The 20,080-nt window shown below is 32.3% G+C and overlaps 2 protein-coding genes across 3 annotated transcripts; both read right to left on the bottom strand.

The window, feature by feature from the left end:
- Positions 1-6,984: 6,984 nt before the first annotated feature.
- On the bottom strand, positions 6,985-11,147 carry LOC112523159 (geraniol 8-hydroxylase-like). 2 transcript variants are annotated; one of them, XM_025132640.1, is made up of 3 exons: positions 10,704-11,132; positions 10,260-10,574; positions 6,985-7,662 (listed from the first exon to the last, which is right to left on the bottom strand). In XM_025132640.1, the coding sequence occupies exons 1-3, from the start codon at positions 10,956-10,958 to the stop codon at positions 7,066-7,068; spliced, it is 1,167 nt and encodes a 388-aa protein (XP_024988408.1). In that variant the 5' UTR covers positions 10,959-11,132; the 3' UTR covers positions 6,985-7,065. The 2 variants fall into 2 exon arrangements, with proteins under 2 accessions (XP_024988408.1, XP_024988406.1); XM_025132638.1 differs by having other exon boundaries at positions 10,260-11,147.
- Positions 11,148-13,726: 2,579 nt separating this feature from the next.
- LOC112523105 (geraniol 8-hydroxylase-like) lies at positions 13,727-15,524 on the bottom strand. Its single transcript, XM_025132549.1, has 2 exons — positions 14,605-15,524; positions 13,727-14,467 (listed from the first exon to the last, which is right to left on the bottom strand). The coding sequence occupies exons 1-2, from the start codon at positions 15,499-15,501 to the stop codon at positions 13,871-13,873; spliced, it is 1,494 nt and encodes a 497-aa protein (XP_024988317.1). The 5' UTR covers positions 15,502-15,524; the 3' UTR covers positions 13,727-13,870.
- Between the last annotated feature and the right edge of the window lie 4,556 nt (positions 15,525-20,080).

A 20,080-nucleotide genomic window follows, 5' to 3' on the forward strand; every position in this document is an offset into this window, starting at 1 on the left:
TATTAAAATAGTGAAATCAGGGGGTTGGTGGTAAATGTCAGAAAGTTCAGGGGAGCAAATGTCATATTTTTCAAAGATGAGGGACCTGTTTTGCCAACAGTACAAGTCTGTTTGGAGAAAACGACCTATCAGCCAAAAACTCGCGATTTGGTCCGATTTCGTCAACTAATAAGCCAAAACTCTTGCATATAAATATAGAGCACCGGCTTAAGATCATTTTGGTTCAAATAGCTAAGAAAATGAGCGAATATTGAGAGAGAAATCTAAGTTCGAAGTTCGGGTTAAAAATCTCGGTTTTCCACCGATTTTAGGTGAGGTTCTTAACTAAATCTCATGGTTTTTGTGTCTATGGTTTCGTTTTGAAGTATTCTATCAAACCCCAGTAGCGTCATATCTCAGATTTGGTTTTAATGGTTCGATTTATGTTTTTTTAAGTTGTTGGGTTTAGTTATAAAAACAAAACTTTAAATGAGTAAATGGAACTCATTTCTTGATGAAAATTCGTATTCTTTATGTCAAAGTGTTGGTAAAAATATTACCAAGAGTTTGATGCAAAAAGAATGAAGAAAAATGGTCAAATAACGAGCCATTTTCGAGCTCGAAAATGTAAAAATCGCACAACCATGGCTGTTTGGGCGATTGGGCCAGCGCTGGGTCGGCGGGTCGGACGGGTCAAGCTTGACCCGCGTTCGTGTACATCTTAAAAAAAACAGGAATAAGAGGCATCAAAGGCTGGATTCAAACTCTAGACCTCAGCCCCAAAGCATAGAACGCTAACCATTAAACTACCATTCAATTTTGTTAATCTCATGTACTGATGTTATTAATATTCATTAAACATTTAAGTTTCAGAGATTAACATTTAACCCCCTGAAGTTTCAGAAAATATTTTTCTCCAATATAACTTTATGAGACTTTCATTTAAGTTTGTTTGTATTTTGTAAAATGCAAACTTAGACCCAATTTCGATTATTTACCCCGTTTAGTTACCAAAATGACCCTACAATGTGGAAATCGGTATTTTAGCGATATTTTACGTATTTGCTTCATAAATTACCGAAATGACCCTATGTCTTGGGGATTGGTCTATGAACTTCATTTTTATATTATTATTTGTATAAAATTACCAAAACGACCATATATTTGGAAATCGGTAATTTAGCAATACTTTACGTATTTGCTTTATAAAATTACCGAAATGACCCAATGTCTTAGGAATTGGTATCTAAGTGTTATTTTAAATCTAATCTCTATGAAATTACCAAAATGTCCCTACAATGTGGAAATCGGTATTTTAGCGATACTTTACGTATTTGCTTTATAAAATTACCGGAATGACCCTATATCTTGGAAATTGGTATCTATGCTTTATTTTGATTGTTATCCTTATGAAATTACCAAAATGACCTCACAATTAGGGAATCAGTATTTTAACAATACTTTGAGTATTGCTTAATAGAATTACCAAAATGCCCATATGCTTGGGATTGGACTTTTAAACACCGTTTTAATATTCGACTTCTGAAATATACCAAGAATGTTCTAAATTAGGGAATTGGTTAAAGCTATACCTTTGGTATTCGGCTTTTTATGATTTACCAAAATGCCCCTAGACTTGGAAAATTGGTATTCTAAACATTATTTCGAGTATTAATTATGTTGAACGTTAAAGTTATGGAACGACCGTTATTATACGTGCGATTTATGTTGTCACATTTATTTACTTGCAAATCTTAAACGAGACATTTTGGTCGCAAAACATTATTTACGTTGCGAACTATTTAGTTTAGTTATTTTGGTAGAATATTTATTATTCAATAAAATGTGAAGTATATTGCTTATTTTATAAAATGAACGAGCAACAATTAATATTTAATGACATCACATTATTAATAATATTTCAAGAAAATATTGGAGTGAAACATGAGATATGATGTTATCGGGGGTTRATCAATAAAAGGAAAAGTCGTGTTAAGATTGTTAAGGAATGGTAATCAATTTAACTACRATTATTTAAGATGYTTAGRAATGGTATAAATTATCATGTAGGTTGCCGTTTTTGAGAGAAAGACCTATCGAACGTTAACGATTCAAGTTGAGTACATTATGCGATTTTTATGGGATATATACATGATTATTACAAAAATATTTTATCCATGATATTTGCATGATGTGTTTATATGCATATGATGATAACTTGATTATATTGNTATGGTGACAAATTAAATAAATAATTATAAGTATTAAAAATATTTCATATGTACTTATGATATTAAATAATATGATTAAATTCAAAAGTATTTAATACTGAGTTTATTTTAAAAAAATTGACAAGATGATTTTGATACTATAATTTAAGATAAAAACGTACCTTAAAATATCATGGAACTGAGCGACTTCTTTGTGGTCTACATTTGCCCACATTAATGCTTCAATAATGCCATGACTTTTGCGGCTTTGAGTTGTTATTACAGTATTTTGAAAAATCATAATTATAATCAGATGATAAAATCAAATAAGCAATTGTTTTGAAAATATCTCTTCCTTCCAACATGAACGGCTTTTATATGGTTTTATAAAATTTAAATATATTAATTATGAAAAATCAATTTATTAAAATTAAAATTGGATTTTCACGAATATTATATACAAAACGTCTATAATTTCCATGATTTATACATGTTTAAATAGAGATTTGAAATCAATCTCGAAAACAACCTCCAGCTATCAAGTCAATTTGAATAGGTTGTTGTAAACTCAGATACGTTTGATTTGAAAGAATGGAATGAATTTGGAGGGATTTTGATTTTAGATATATTTTAATTCATGTTTGGTTTTCAGAATTGTTCAGATTTGAAATTCTTTGATTTATTTAAAAACCATAAGATTTTGAAATCCCACGGGGTGGTTGGGATTTTATGAGATTTCGTAGGATTTTCATATAATAATGTTTTAAAATATGTTTAAAACACTTGTTTTCTAACAATTCATTAATAAGAAGATAATTTCATTATTTTTATAATTATTTATAATCTTTTTTTATAAATTATTTATAAAAAGTGGAATTCCATTTCATTCCAAATCCATCAAAACAAACATACCAACGATTCCAAATTCTTACAAATATAAATCCTTCCACAAAATTCAAATCTCTCAAAACTATTTCATCAAAGTTTCAAACCAAACGATCCCTTAGGGAAATTGAGAGAAATAATCATTTCTCTTTTCATGAATTGGTCTCTTAGTCATTCCTTTTTTTCAATTTACCTAATAAATATCACTACCTCCGCCGGTGGCATCTCCCTCACTTGTGCACCTAGCTAAAGAGAAAAAAAAATCAGATTCAACTCAATTCTGCAATTGCGACGGCTAGGTCCGGAATTACGACGTTACCACTTGCTAACCTGGTTGAATTTCAAATTCTTTTGTCTTTTAGCTAGGCCCGCAAGTGGGAGGTGCTATTTGCAGAGGTTGTTATATTTGGGTAAATGAATGAGAGAAATGACGATGAGACCAATTTATGAGAGATGAATGGCTATTTTGGCCAATTTTCTATAAACTTAAAGATAAGTCAGAGGTGATTTCTGTAACAACCCAAAATTCTATAACAACCGAATTTAATAAACAAAAGCCAAATCGGCAATATCCATTGTCAAAGTATAAGGTCATCCCAAAACACATCTCAATAGTAAACAACGAAATTACATAAATAACCACAACTGAGAATTATTATAAAACTAAGAACAAGAAAACTAAGCTGACAACCGCCTCTTCTAAACTCACATCTTTCCCTTCCCTTTTAATCCACTTTCTACCTGGTACCTGCCTGAAAATGATTTTATTTGAAAAGCGAGGGTTAGACCGAAAGGTATAGTGAATTCCCTTAAAACAGCTCAACACCTTTTGGAACACATTGAAACGACACGGATATTGCACATCGATTGTAGCAACCCCGTCACTTTCCCTTCGTGACAATAATAACGATCAGGCCCTTAAGAGGATCCTATCCAACATGCTTAAGAAACAGATTGAAGGCACGCGGATTATAACTCCCAAGAGGTATTACTAACTCAAGGTACCCTACGCCTGTCGTGCAACTCCACACACCTCACATAGATCATATAAAGCCAATTTCAATAGTAATGAAATAAGTTAAGTTGTTGTTTATGAAATCATCAACGTCTAAACCATAATCAGTACTCAAAGCTTTTAGAAACAATCTTGAGTTATAAACATCAGTGTAAGAAAACTCACGTGATGTTTCGTGCTCCACCCCAAGCCTAAAAGCTAAAAAAACCAGATCGAACGCCTGAATTAACCAGGTTAATAAGGGTGTTAATTCAACTTAAATATCCCAAAAAGTATTCGATTAAAAAATTGCATCTCAAAATGTAACATCCCGTCCCACATCGGTTGGTGAGGAGAACTAAGCACTCCTTATAAGGGTGTGGATACCTCATCCTAGCATGACCGGTTTTGGGGCTTGCGTTGTGCGGCTGCCAGAAACAAAATCGTGCGACTACTGCTTTGTGGTTGAGCGGGCAGGTTAGTCAAAGCGAACAATATCATTGCTACGGGGTTCTGGGGGCGTTACAAATGGTATCAAAGCCAGACCCGGATCGATGTGGCCCAACGAGGACGTTGTGTCCTAACGGGGGGAGGGTGTAACATCCCGTCCCACATCGGTTGGTGAGGAGAACTAAGCACTCCTTATAAGGGTGTGGATACCTCATCCTAGCATGACCGGTTTTGGGGCTTGCGTTGTGCGGCTGCCAGAAACAAAATCGTGCGACTACTGCTTTGTGGTTGAGCGGGCAGGTTAGTCAAAGCGGACAATATCATTGCTACGGGGTTCTGGGGGCGTTACACAAAACGAGACGGACGGAAGGGCATAGAAACAGGCCCTCACGCGACCTACACCGCGACCAAGGCGGCATGCCAGGTCACGCGGCTCACTGTTCGAGTTGTATTCCCATTTTTGTGCAGGTCTGATCTTCACACCCCAAAACCTCCAAATTCTCTATTGTTTTGCGATTTCTAACTCAATAATTCAACTATAACAAGGGAACCTTCCCATATCATTTCTAAACCAAAATCAACCAACTTATTGGAACCCATCAAATATTGTCTCAACCATGAATTCATCATCCATGGGGTTTCCACCATTGAAATCAAATTACCAAGGAGAAAACCCTCAAAAGCAAATACATTGTTGGATTTAATACACAAATTCGTGATGAATCCCCCCATGGATCATGAACTCTTACAACCAAATGATCTATACTCAAAGAAAATATAGAAGCCCTAAATTTTCCCAAATCAACAACAAATCTCCATTAACGGAGACTCTAGACTAGAAGGATGGTGGTCTTACCTGAAGGAGATGTTTCTTCCATTTGATTCTTCTTTAATCAATCAAGAGCTTCCACCTAGGGGTGTACGCGGGTTAGGTTGGGTGATTTTTAACATTTTTACAACTCATCCCAATTATGACGGTTTGGAAAATCTTAACCCAACCAAACATATTCAAAAGTATAACTCAACTCAACCCTTGCGGGTTTGGGCGGGTTGGGTTGGTGGTTTGGTATTTTTCTGCCATTTGTTGACTTCATTAATCTTACATTGAAGGTAGGAACAAATAACCACAAAATAGGCAGCAAATATAAATAAACCAACATGTTAATAATTGTTTGTTGTGAGGAAGGAGGCGTGTATCTGTGATAGAGAAGGCAAACGTACGGGTTAAGGGTTACTAGAAAAAGGGTTAAAAGGTAAATTGTTAATAAGTTGAATTTGATAAGTTAGGGAGGATTGACTTATCAAAAATTGCTTACTAGCGGGTTTATACCGGTGTATGCAATTTTTTTTCTTCTCATCCAAACACTCAAAATGACTTATTATAGGTATCACGCCAGAATAGGTCAATAAGGAGGTTTTATAAGCAATCCCAAACACCCCCTTATTTGTTGGGTTGTACAGTAGACTAAAAAATATACATATTTTTGGGATGTAAATTATAATTTTGTAAATATCATATATATATATATATATATATATATATATACACACACACATACATACATACATACATATATAGAGAAGCGTTCAAATAAAAACCACTCAATTTGTACAAACCGTGAAAACCTTATTCAATCAATCATAAATTTTCATTTTGTTCATTTTTTTGTAATTATGAGAGGTTGATTAACCATTTTTATTGTGGAATGTGTTAATCATAGATATTATCATCTTCATTATTTTAATTTTAGAGAAATACATTAAAAAGTTTCATTAAAATTTCATTAAATATTATATGAAACMATTTCATAACCATATATGAAACAACTTCATCAAAAAAAAAAAGAATTATATGAAACAATTTCACAAGATTAAACAATTTCATGAAGAAAAAAAAATTCATAAGATTAAACAATGAAATCGACGTATGAGGGTGGTTTGTACGGTTTGTACAAATGAGGGTGGTTTTCATTTGATCGCTCCTCTACATAGACATACATAATTTTATAAAAAATAATATATATTAGCGGCGGGTTGGGTTGGGTTGGATTGAGTCATGCTAACCCAATTTCAACTCTCCTAGTTAGCGGTCTGGCGGTTTGACGGGTTGGGTTTAATTAAGTTGTTAATGGGTTGGGTTGAACGAATTTCACATATTAACGGTTTTTTGTACACCCCTACTTCCATCTTTCTTCTTCTTTACTAATTCCTCCCAAAAGACACTACACCATGAGTCTATGATATACAAAATGGGTGAAATGAAAGTGTTCCTTCTCATTTAACCCTTGGTCCCTGAAGGTTAAGAAGGAATACAAATTTCACTGTGAACTCAATAAAACAACAAAATTGAGGTTATGGGTTATTACAATTTCATATCAAATCATGTAAATATTGTGTTCAAAGATTCTATCTTATATAAATATACTGTTATGTATACTTGATTCTTAATTTTTATACATACGAATAAGACTTGCATACAAACTGATAACAGTTTTATTTTTATACATAGTACAAGTCACTGTAACATTATTCTTCTGGTTGTACAAGTCAAACTTTGACCGGGATCGCCATGAGAGGCAAATTCTTTTGTAATGTCATCCCAAACTTATCACTCATATCCATCATCCCTCCTTTAATCTTCCAATCAAACTTGTAAATCAAAGATCCCAACATCAAATGCAGCATTCTATCTGCAAGAGGCAATCCTGGACACATTCTCCTCCCAGTACCAAATGGTATCAATTCGAAATCATGACCCTTGTAGTCGATTCCAACATCAAGAAACCGCTCCGGCTCAAACCGTTGTGCATTCGGCCATACGTTCGAGTCTTGACCCATTGCCCACAAGTTACAGAGGATCTGTGCGTCTTTTGGGACAATGTAGCCTTGGACCTCGACATTGGTTGTTGCCTTATGAGGGAGCAAAAAGGTCACCGGAGGGTGCAGTCGGAGAGTTTCTTTCACAACGGCTTGTAAGTATGGGAGCCTAGCGATGTCGGATTCTTCAAAGGTTCGGTCTTCCTTTCTGATTACTTCCTCAAGCTCGGATCGGGCTTTCGACATTTTCTCGGGGTTATTGATTAGTTCCGCCATCGCCCATTCCAACGTGCTTGATGTCGTCTCGGTTCCTGCAATAAAAAGGTCCTGCACACAAACCATTTGATTTATGGGGTGTTTGGGATTGCTTATTTAAAACAATTTATGTTTTTTTGTTAAAGTGCTTATTATCTTATGCGGTATCAAACCGGAGTTTTGTAAAAAGTGTTTGGATTAGCTTATAGTGGTACCAAACTGCAATAAGCTTGTTTTTTAGTGTTTGGCAAATTATGCTTATATCTGTAAAATGACCAAAAAGGACAGTCTTCTATATTATTGACTTATAGGAACGTTTGGGATTGCTTATTAACTTATTTGATTTTTTAACATATAAAAATTATTTTTCATCATTTATAATAATATCTATTCTCATAACATATATATAATGCTTTTTCTAATTGGAAATTGGTCGTTCTTCTGCAGAAATTAAGAAAGCATAGTCATATTATTTCACAAAAAACTGATGTCTTTTTGTTATAAACCTGCAGTTTGCCTACAACGAACTGATAGGAGAGGAAGAAGATAAGAACCCATTTTGTTGCAGAAGTAAACCTATAAAATGCTGGAGGCATAACTTAACGAGGGTGGATATTGAAAGCAGTGACGACGTCTGTCCCAATAATGGAGTCGAATTGCAGAAATATTTTCGTACAAACACGATGATGTTAGATACGATTTGTTTCAGCAAAGGTCAATTTGTATCTGTTGTGGAATCTCTGTTCGTATTGGGTTATCGATCTCTAGGGTTAGGGTATCGATTTGTTCATCGTATAGGGTAGACGATGATGTATATATGGAGGAGAAAAGATATCGAGAGGAGAAGAGGCGATGATGATGGGAGAAGAGATATCGATTTGGAGAAGAGGTGAAGAGATGGAGAAGACATATCTATGGAGAAGAGGTGAAGAGATGGAGAATGTATCTGTTAATGGGAGAAAGAGATATCAATGATTATTAGGATAGGTGTTAGACAGGGTTAAAATGGTAAATCGGTAATAAGTCGATTTTCATAAGTCACTACAGATTAACTTATCAAAAACTGCTTATTACCGGTTTGGCACCGGTATAAGCAGTTTTTTTTTTACCCAAACACTAAAAAACTGCTTATCTCCGTTATCAGATTGAAATAAGTTAATAAGTCGTTTTGATAAGCAATCCCAAACACCCCCAGGTCTCAAATCCCTTGTCCCCTCTCCGTCCAAACCACATCACTCATCTAATGAGAAAAAGAATTAAAAAATAGGACAAAATCCGCAAAATATCAACCTACTTTTATAAAATGTTTTATTATATCATTCTACTTTCAGTTTTTCTTATTACAGCAATGTACTTTCAAAATATTTTTTATTAGGGCATTGTACTTTTAAAAATTTACCCGTTATAGCATTAGGTAACATTTTAAATTAAATTTACTCATTATACCAGATTTATTTGTCACCTCATTGTCCACATAGGCTCTCCACATGTACGATAGTGCTGACATGACATTTCTTATTATAGCATTATACTTTCAAATTATTTTATTATAACATCACTAATTTCTCTTACAACATTGTGCTTTTGATTGTAATATTTTTTTCATTTAAACATTATAAATTTAATCAAATATATTTACTAAAAATTGTAATATTAAGTTGTATTGGTGATACTTATATGTGTTAGCTATTTTGATTTGTGTGCAGAGTTTTAAGAGAAGGTGTTTTTTTATTTTAAAAATATAATATTTAATTTAACAAACAACTTACATAATGGTAAAAAAAAAGTTAAATTTCATGTACTATTTGATATATTATTGCAGATATGTTAATGTTAAAAAAAGGGCAAATTGCATGAAAAAGTAACGTACTTTAACTTGATTCCTATTTTGGGTAATGTACTTTCAAAACTTCCATTTTGGTACCTAAGATGTAAAATTTTAAACATTTAAGTACCCGGGTAACYCARTGAAGACTAATTTTAGACTAAAAAAAAGACTAATTTTAGATTAAAAAAAATCCACGTCACTGACTAGGTCAACAAATAATACCGAGTTGGATACCACATCACTCGCCACATCAGTATGATAACCGGTTAATACTTCAWTCAGTTACCCGGGTACTTAAATGTTTAAAACTTTACATCTTAGGTACCAAAATGGAAGTTTTGAAAGTACATTACCCAAAATAGGAATTAAGTTAAAGTACGTTGTTTTTTCATGCAATTTGCCCTTAAAAAAATATCGATTTGGGTGTCTTTTTGCCTTCTATAATATGTCAAAAAAACAAAACAAAACGATATTATAATCTCAAATAATATTTTATTATAATTTTTAGTAAACATATTTGATTAAATTTACAATGTTTAAATGATAAAAATATTAAAATTAAAAGTGCAATGTTATAATAGAAATTCGTGATGTTATAATAAAGTAATTTTGAAAGTACAATCTTATAATAAGAAATGTAATGTCACCACTATCGTACATGTTTACATGAACGATGAAGTGATAAAAAAAACATGATATAATGAGTAAATTTAATTTAGGTATCCATTGGTGGAATCATTAGAAAACTACAGATTTGCGGATAGCTGTTCTTTATTCTTCATTCGTTGCATGAGTACATGAAGTCTCATAGAATAGATCGAGCTGAATAAAGATTACTTACGAACACCAAGTATCGAATGCCGACGAGGTTAATCGACGATTTCTCGTTTTGGCTCATATCTAACAGCAAATCCATAAGATCTTTGCTTGATGAAGCATCAGATGAACTTGTAGCAGTTCTTTCTTGCAACCGTTTACTGATATATTCTTCAACAATTGCCAATAGCTTCCCAGTATAAAGCTTCGCTTTTCGGAGCAATCCGTGCGGATCCAACGGACGAAGAACGGGAAAGAAATCGGCCAAATTTGGTCTTCCAGCATTTTCGAATAACAGCCATACGAGATCCATAAAATCTTGAGAAGACTGGGAATCATACTGCGCTAAATCAACGGAAAAGACGAAGTTGGAAAGAACGTTAAGAGTCGTTATGGATGCGATATGACCTATATCTACCGGTTTGCCGCTGTCTGAATAGTCGTGAACATAATCAAGAAGTTGCTGCACCTTTTTCTTGCGTAGGAGGTGGCTAGCATCGAGTTGTCGTGCAGCAAACAAGTGTTCTTTGTATATTTTTCGTAACATTCGCCAATGATCCCCAACCTGCGACCAACCCATGGCGTGTTTATAGTGGTCGTGAGCGGTGGCAACATATGGGACCGATCTGCCAGAGAAAGAGACGTCATGTTTCGAAAAGAATTCTTTCACGATTTCACGAGATGAAACGACGATCGTGGTGGTGGTGCCAAGTTTAAGAGACATTAAAGGTCCGTAAGTTTTGGAGAGGGCGGCAAGGGAGTGATGCGGTTTGTTTCCGAGTTTAAAGATGTTTCCGATGATCGGAAACGGGTATGGGCCGGGCGGCAGTCGGGTATCGCGGCCAGATCGGGAAATAAGAACATAGAAACATGTGGAAATGGAGAGAAGTATGAAGATCATTGTGTAATCCATCTGTTTTTCCTGCTTAATCCTAATTGCTTGTGGTGTTCAATTTGTAGTGGTGGTTCTCATAGAAGACAAAGATGGATGACATTGACAGCAGGGGTGCATCTACTCCATGCTGTAAGGGTTATCAGGAGTGCTAAAAATCCGACCAACCCAATCCAACATGAAATAATTCAAACCAAAACAACCCGATGTTTAATCAAGTTGTAAAATTGTCAAACCGTAGGTATTGGGTTGATATTAGGTTACTATTATTTGAACCCAACTCAACCCGATGAACCCGATATTCTTTTATTTCTTGGATTTAATATGATTGTTGAAAATCTATTAATATATACATTAGACAATTACACTATTATGTATTATCTTCATATACACATATTTTCAATCTATTCACATCTCTATATAATTCATTCGTATATATGTTGAGTAACTGTGAACATATATATGTAAATTGTGAAAATTAATTAAATATGATATACGTAAGAAGTATGTATAAGTTGTATCAAATGGTTGATGATGAAAAAGAAATTATGAGTATAGAAATATCATATTCAAGATGAAAAAAAATATTTTAATGTACCAAAGTATCAACCCGACCAACCCGTACGGGTTGGGATGCACTTTGATTTGGGTTGAGTTGGGTTGGGTTAAGATTTTTTCAAACCGCAAGCATTGAGTTGCGTTGTTCAAATGTCTTCAACCCAACCCATGAGCACCCCTAGTTACTAGTTCCCCAACAAACCCATCAATTTTTTAAAAAAAAAATTATAACAAGATTTGTTTAGTAAATTTTCCTATTGTACGTCCAACAAGAACAAGGCAAGGGCCCTCAACAAAAACAAGGCAAAGGCTTGCAACTTGATATTCTGAATGTTAATTGGTCCATTTGCAACATACACTGATATTATCATTCAAAATATAAAAATTATACACCTCGATGAATTAGTAGAAATGAACTGAAAATCGACTTGAATAAGTTATCTTTGTTCGGTTAACTGAACCGTTTAATCCAAAAAAGAAAACCCAAAACCGTTTTCATCCGGATGAATTAATTGGTTTTGAATTTTTTTTTCTACATCCCTAAGTGTGTCCTCAACTATAAAAATTTCTAGATCCAGCACTAGATGACAACTTAAAGCCTTTGGATAACAAACAATGTCGCAAAAGGATAAAGGTCTGGGAAATTACCCAATTCTTTTTTAAAATACAAATATGAAAATAGTAAAATATTAAATAAATATATACCTTCTTTCAGAAATATCATAGGCATGCAAGAGTAAAATAAGAAGAAAAAAAAAGACTTTAAATATGTGATAACCGATTATCCGGTTATAAAGTTGAGGGTTGTTTATAATTGATGGTGATAAGTTGAAGGGCTAAATGTGTATGTGTGCTTAAATTGTTTTTAAAAGCTTCCACCCCCTCATTCTTTAATTGTTGATAATCTTATTATCTCAAATGGTGGTTAAGAATAAAAAGCAATAAGCTTTTTGTGTGTGTTTTTCTTGTGTGAAGAAAGGAAGAAATAGAAGTTGATTTTATGTTCATTAATTGTTGTTGTTCATCTTTATATCAATATCTATGTGTAATTCATAAGGTGAGTTTATTTTTACAACTTTCATTTTATTTTGTTGGGTTAGAACAGTATGGTTTTTTTATATAGGAATGATTATAAAACTGTTTTGATGCTATAATTAGTATAGATTGGTATTTTCATATGAGTATATAATGTGATTAGAATAAGAGTGACATGTGAATGAGATGTGTGTTTTGGTTATAAGGGTTACATATCAATAAGAGGTGTGTTTTGGGATAAATGTGACATATCAAGGAGAGGTGTATACCAAGATAAGGGTGACATAATCAACAGAATGTAAAATCTGGGTTTTTGATCAAATTGTTAGTTGTTGTTGCATCTTTATGATGCAATGACTTTGAATTATCGCATTTGTATGATGCATCGACTTAAATCCGATCCTACATTTAAATATTGCATAAACCCAAATCTTGGTCCCAAAAATGTCCTAATTGGACCTAGCATATCCTAAAACGAGACATGCAACCACTTTTCAAAAAGACTTTGCTATAACATCTTTGGTTCAAGTCTTGTGTCTCATGCCATGTTAAGACTGAGGCATGTCATGACGTAATGAACGATTTTTGTAACACAATATCTGATTTTGATTATCTTTTTTTTGTTAGTTTTTAATATATAACTTAATTTAAATTGTTTATTATCATTGATTTATTGAGTTATAATAAATATTTTATATATATATGTTTATGTATATAGGTTTAGGTTCCAGTGAGAATAAGAGTTAATGTGATAAGCATAGAAGGAATCTCCATTCTTGTATGCACATTAGGATGAGATACACCAGATGAATCACATTATCAAGCGTGATTCATGGATAAGCTTAAGATTGAAGGTGATCAAGGGCCCATATCTCTTCTTACAATTCTCACATTAACTCTCTTTCTAACACGATCCTTTACATTGGTGTATATACTCATAAAATTAATATATGTATTGGTGTATATACTCATAAATATATAGAGAGAGAGTACGTTTGCGCGCTTGGTTCAAATATTAACCAAAATTATTGTATTAAAAGACAAGTCTTCGAGGCTTAGAACCGTTATTTTCGCCATCATTTTTCATAATCCTAACACAAAACATTTGTACGCATGTTTATATATCCTGATGAGTTGGGTATCCGATAGTATCAGATTTTGATCGGATTGGCCACGAGAGGAACGCTCTTGTGTAACGTTATTCCAAATCTCTCGCTCATATCCATATCTTCGGGCTCGAGTTTCCAATCGAATTTGCGAATCAGGGAGCCGAGCATCAGATGCAACATTCTATGCGCAAGAGGCAATCCAGGACAAATTCTCCGCCCAGAACCAAACGGAATGAGCTCGAAGTCTCGGCCTTTGTAGTCGATATTGACATCTAAGAACCTCTCTGGCATGAACTCATGAGGGTCGGACCATATCGACGGATCTCGACCAATAGCCCACACGTTACATAGGATTTGTGCATCTTTAGGCACAACAAACCCTTGGATTTCTACGTCGCACAAGGCTTTGTGCGGGAGTAGAAATGGGACCGGAGGGTGTAGCCGAAGGGTTTCTTTAACGACCGCTTCTAGGTATGGGAGCTTACAGATGTCTGATTCCTCGATAATGATGTTGGCGTTCCCGGTGATTTCCTCAAGCTCAGACCGAGCTTTCGCCATCTTTTCCGGGTTGTGTATTAACTCGGCCATCGCCCATTCCAACGTGCTTGTTGTTGTATCGGTTGCCGCAGCAAATAGATCCTACACAAGATATTGTAAAATGAATTCATGTCAGATACGGACCATCAAACCTCTATATAAATGACTTTTTAAGAGAGATTCAAAAAGGTTCCACATATGCTAACGGATGCATCATGGTAAAAAAAAAGTTAAATTACGAAAAGAAAGTGAAGTATGTCGTTTCGGCTAAACTCGGATTCATTTTTCGCACTGAGGTCCAGCAGCAAATCTAAAACGTCGTTGGTTGAGGAAGCAGCAGCCGAGGATTTGGCCCTCGCTTGCACCCGTTGATCGATCATCCTATCCAATATCGCCATTAACTTTTCGGCATGAACGTTGGCCTCTCGAAGCAACCCTTGTGGATCGAATGGTTTTAGTAAAGGAAAAAAGTCTGCTAAATTCGGCTTTCCAACAACATCTGCTAAACCAGATACAGCATCCTTGAATTCTTGAGATTCAACAGAATCATAAGGAGCCATATCGGTGGAGAAGATGAAGTTGGAAAGAACGTTAAGAGACGTTGTGAATGCAGCTCGACCAATGTTTATCGGTTTTTGGCTCGTACAACATTCATGAACGTGATCAACAAGTTTTTGAATCTTTTCCCTGCGTAGGAGCTGACCATCATCGAGCTGTTGTACTGAGAACAAGTGTTGTTTGGATATTCTTCTTAGCCTTCGCCATTGATCCCCAACCGGCAACCAAACCACGGAGAATAGATGGTGGTTAACCACCCGACCCGTGTCTGGGACTGATCGGCTTGAGAAGGATAGATCGTGTTTGAGTAGGATTTCTTTGGCTATTTCGGGTGAGGATACAACAATGGTGATGATGCTACCCAATTTAAGCGTCATCAACCCACCATAGATTTTGGAGAGCGAAGCAAGCGAGATATGGGGTTTTTCTCCGAGTTCAAAGATGTTTCCGATTATCAGAAGGGGGTATGGACCAGGTGGAAGTCGGATAACGTTGCCCGACTTCCACCTAGTAAACTTAGTGGTGACGACATAGAAGAATATCAAAATGGATGCTATGAGAAAGAACGTGTTATTCATCTTTGTGATCTCTGTATCTTATCTTTATAATCTATCTATCTATCTATATATATATATATATATATATATGCGTGTGTATGTGTGCACTTATACATATCTGTTGGAGACTTTGTGTTGTTTATCTGTAAGTTCACAAGTAAAAGATAGCTTCATGTCTTGATCTCTTTTCCATGGCAGTCTGTATATATAGATGTAGATCCATGGAGTGTCTGCAGGTGTTTTATGCTCCGATGTTGCCACGTGCATGCAGTGAGGTTGTCTTATTCTAAACGTAGAATGTAAATATAAGCTTTTGTGGTTCCAAGAAAACTAGTTGTCTTACCGGGTTAAATGCAGTGGGAACCGTAAATTTTAACGATTTTGAAGCTTCATTGGTTTTATTAGAGAAGATTTAAGGATGATATAAGTTACTTTTGGTCTTTACATATTAATACAATTTGAATAAATAAAAGTTATGGTTTCAATTACAGTCTATCAATAAAAAAATTGTATGGCAGTTCAAAATCTAATATATTTAAAATTCAACATATTTAAACGACTCCACAAATGTGTTCGATTTACACCAAGAGTAAAGAATCAAGAGATCGAGACCGAGACCGAGAGTTCTAGAGCAATTGAATGGGAGATGAATGAGAGAACCTTTAATAACTCATGGTGAATATCAGTTTGAATGTCACCTTGGGGGATGGGGAAAAGACATAAAGGTATGAGATGGTGAAGGCATGAGTGAAAGATGTCAAAAGTATCTTAGGAACATGAGAAGAAAAGACAATAATTTGCATTGATAACTTGTACTATATGTTATTTTATTGTAGATTAAGATATTTTAAGACTGAATCTATAAAGTAGTAGTATTTAATGCATTATGAGTTGTTTTTAAGATTTTTAAGACTTTGTGCATAAATATATAATACTTTATGTATTAAAAAATATTTTAAAACTTTTAATAAATCTGATTTATAAAATGGTATACATTATAAAAAAGGTTTTTGATCTAAAAAGTTTATGGTTATGGTTTCTATTATTTCATCTTTTATTATTTAATATTTCAACACCGCGACCTCCTCATAGGTATTCTTGTAAATTGTGAATTCACAATTTTTTTTATAAAAATAATTTATTGACTTATTTCAATAAGATATTGGTAATTAACATTTTTTAGTGTTTGGATAAACAGTTTATATCGGTGTCAAACCGGTAATAAAGAGTTTTTGAAGAAGTTAAACTCTGCTGACTTATAATAAGTAGAAAAACATGAGTTGTTTCAAATAAGCAATCCCAAACACCCCATAATTGTGGAATTAGGGGCATGTTTAATACCATCTAACAAAATTTCTAGTTTATTTGGTTAACTATATATGATTATTTGCTAAATATTTAGTGATGTAGAAAATAGCTTATTCACTAAGCTACAAAGAAGAGCATTATGTAAAAAGCCAAGTTTTTTCGAAACTTATTCCTCCAATCAAAAAGCGTGTTCCTTCAATCTCTAAAAAAAACTTTTCCAAACAAAAAGTTTCTCAATTTAAACAAATTAATATACAAATACAACTTTATCCATATAGAACTTAGACATTGTTTGTCAAAAATAAGTTAGTTTATTTCTTTTATATACGTTTGAATGGATATAAGTTAGTTTATTGAAACGTTAGTTGGAATAGCTTATGATAAATTTTTTGTCACTTTATCCAATTATAATATTCATTAATATTGATTATTATTTATTACTATTAATTATAAATAAAAATTAATTATTACTAATATTAATTTAATAGCAATTAATATTAGTTAAAAATTATTAATTAATTTTAATTATTAAGTACTAATATATTTTTTTGAAAAATTACTAATTAATCAAATATGCGATGTTGACCAATTTTATTTTTATTCATATTATTTATAGTGATTATTTAAAAACATAAAGTAATGTAGATTTTTTTAAAATTTATTTTAACAAATCCAAACTTTATAATATATATAATAATCAATTAAATTTCTTTAATTAACATATTTTAATTTTTCTTTATTATCTTGTTTGTATTAATATATTATATTATTACATATTTGTTTAGATTATGTTATAAAATATTGTAATTGACTAACTTTTTTAAGATGCTGTTTCATGGATCTGTCTATACATGCACCCCTCCCCCATTTCATTTGATAGTTTCTTTCTATGACAAAATGAATATCTGAAAGGGGTGAGTAAAGACGGATATTTAGCCAAAATTTATGAAACCGACAGGTTCTTGAAATGATAGAACCGGAACCGGTTATACCGGTTCTTTACATTTGGAAACCAGTCTCGGAAACGTTTTGGAACCGGTTTCGGTACTGGGTACCCGATGTTTAATTTTTTATAAAATTTTATCGTCTTTTACCATAAAAAAAATAATTATTAGTTTATTACAAAGTACCAACGTAAAGAAATAAATACTACAAACGGTGAAAACTAATCCGATATTAAAAACTAATAATTACATAAATAATGTAATAGAAACTCTTGAGAGCAACAAAACGGCTTCAAGAGCACTTCATGTCAACACCTAATAACAGAAAGAAAAAAAACAAAACTTATTCAACTTTTAAGGAAGCGACGGCAAATGTAATCTTAAAAAGTGATTTAATAATTTCAATTTTTGTTTATTATATTTAATAAACATATAAAATAATCTTTATTGAAAAATAGCGAGTACCCGTATATTTCGATTATGGATATCCAGCAGGACTAGGTACTCGATTCCGGAACCGGTCTCGACGAATACCCAACGATTAATGGTTCCAAAAAATGAGAACCAAAACCAGAATCAGTTACGTATTTTAGGAATTTGAGCCTGAACCCTTGGGGACCTAAAACATGTCGTTCATACCGACCACATACCTACACTTTATTTTCTTTGTTTTCTTCATGTTTTTTTATGACTTTGACACGTAATCTTTTTTGTTTTTACGATCATTTAATTTGAATATACATCCCTTACATTTTAGTAACGTTAAATACAATAAATAACAATTTATTTTCATAAATTTATTTATAATAACATTGTATTTTCATTTTTCTTTATTACAACATGTATTTTTAAATTATTTTTATAATTGTATATTATACTTTGAAAAACTTACTCATTATAATAATGGATAACTTTTTCATTTGAATTAATATGACATGACACAAGTGACTAGTTTTCTATGTCATGTTATTGTCGACATCATATGGGATGTCTTGATGTCCACATAAAAAATTTGCTGATATGATATTTCTTATTATAGTGTTGTACTTTGAAAAAAAAATTGATTTTATGTATTATTTAACTAGAAGGGTACTCGTGCAATGCATCGAGACACATTTTCATTTCAAAGTTTCGTTTTATTTTTTATCCATGTCGATATAATACGATTTTATGTGGTTTTGTAAAAGTGATAATGTTTTTATTTTTGAATAAAATATAAATTTAAAAATATCATATAAAATTTGCAAAAAATATCAATATTAGTATCAAGTAACTATTTAAAAGTTGTTGTTTGTTTATTTATTTTAATTCAATTTTTTATTATAATTTAATTTAATGTAACGAAGTAACTTAATTTAGGTTTAATAATAAATTTTTTATAAAGATAATAATTAAGTATTATGTTAGAACTAAATAATTATCCTAATTATACTTTAGATTTTTTTATATTTTAAAATGAGATGTTTATCCTCTATTTGATTATGTTTATCCGCAGTTAGTTACACGAATTCAAACATAAAGCTTTAATAAGTTATATTTATGCACAATTTACTTGTAATCTTGAATTTTAAGTAATATGCATCAATAAACAGTACTTTATGCATTAAAAAATAGTTTTTAAAAGTTTTTGTCAAATGCTTTATAATATAGTATAGATAAGCATATTAAATAAATCAAAAAAATTATAAATTATTCATTAATATGTCAATATTAAGAAGACTAGTTAAAAGCAATTTATCTCGCTAACATTTTTAAAAAATATGTATTTTTGAACAAGCAAAATAAGATTTATTACGTTTTTTACAAAAAATGTATTTATCTATTAAAGAATATATCATACTTGTTTAAAATAAATTTCATTGACATATAAATTTATTAAATTAATTAGATTTTTTTTTAAATTATTCATTAATATAACAATATTAAAAAAACTTATAGAGCACAATTTATGTTGCTAACATTTTAAAAGAATGTTAAAAGATATGTATTTTTTGAGCAAAATCAAATAAGAAGTATTACTTTTTTATAAAGAAAATATTTATCTCGGTATATCATATTTATTTCAGAAAAAAATATTCTAAAATATTTAATTTACAAACAATTTAATAAGAAAAAGTTAAAAAAATTAAAATGTATTTTTTAATCGTTTATTGGGAAAGTGAGCATGATTAAAAATAAACCGAAAGACTTTTTTATTTAGGTCACGTTACTAAAATAATATGTTATCCAAATCATCTCATTCAAAGCAAGTGAGAAAAAAAAAATAATTAACCAGTTTAAAAAATAACAGTTTATCATTGCTATAATAGATAGATTTTTTTAAAGTAAGATACCCTAATAAAAATAAT

The sequence above is a fragment of the Cynara cardunculus genome (assembly GCF_001531365.2).
Source record: "Cynara cardunculus var. scolymus isolate 2C chromosome LG 12, CcrdV1, whole genome shotgun sequence".
NCBI classification, from domain to species: domain Eukaryota; kingdom Viridiplantae; phylum Streptophyta; class Magnoliopsida; order Asterales; family Asteraceae; genus Cynara; species Cynara cardunculus.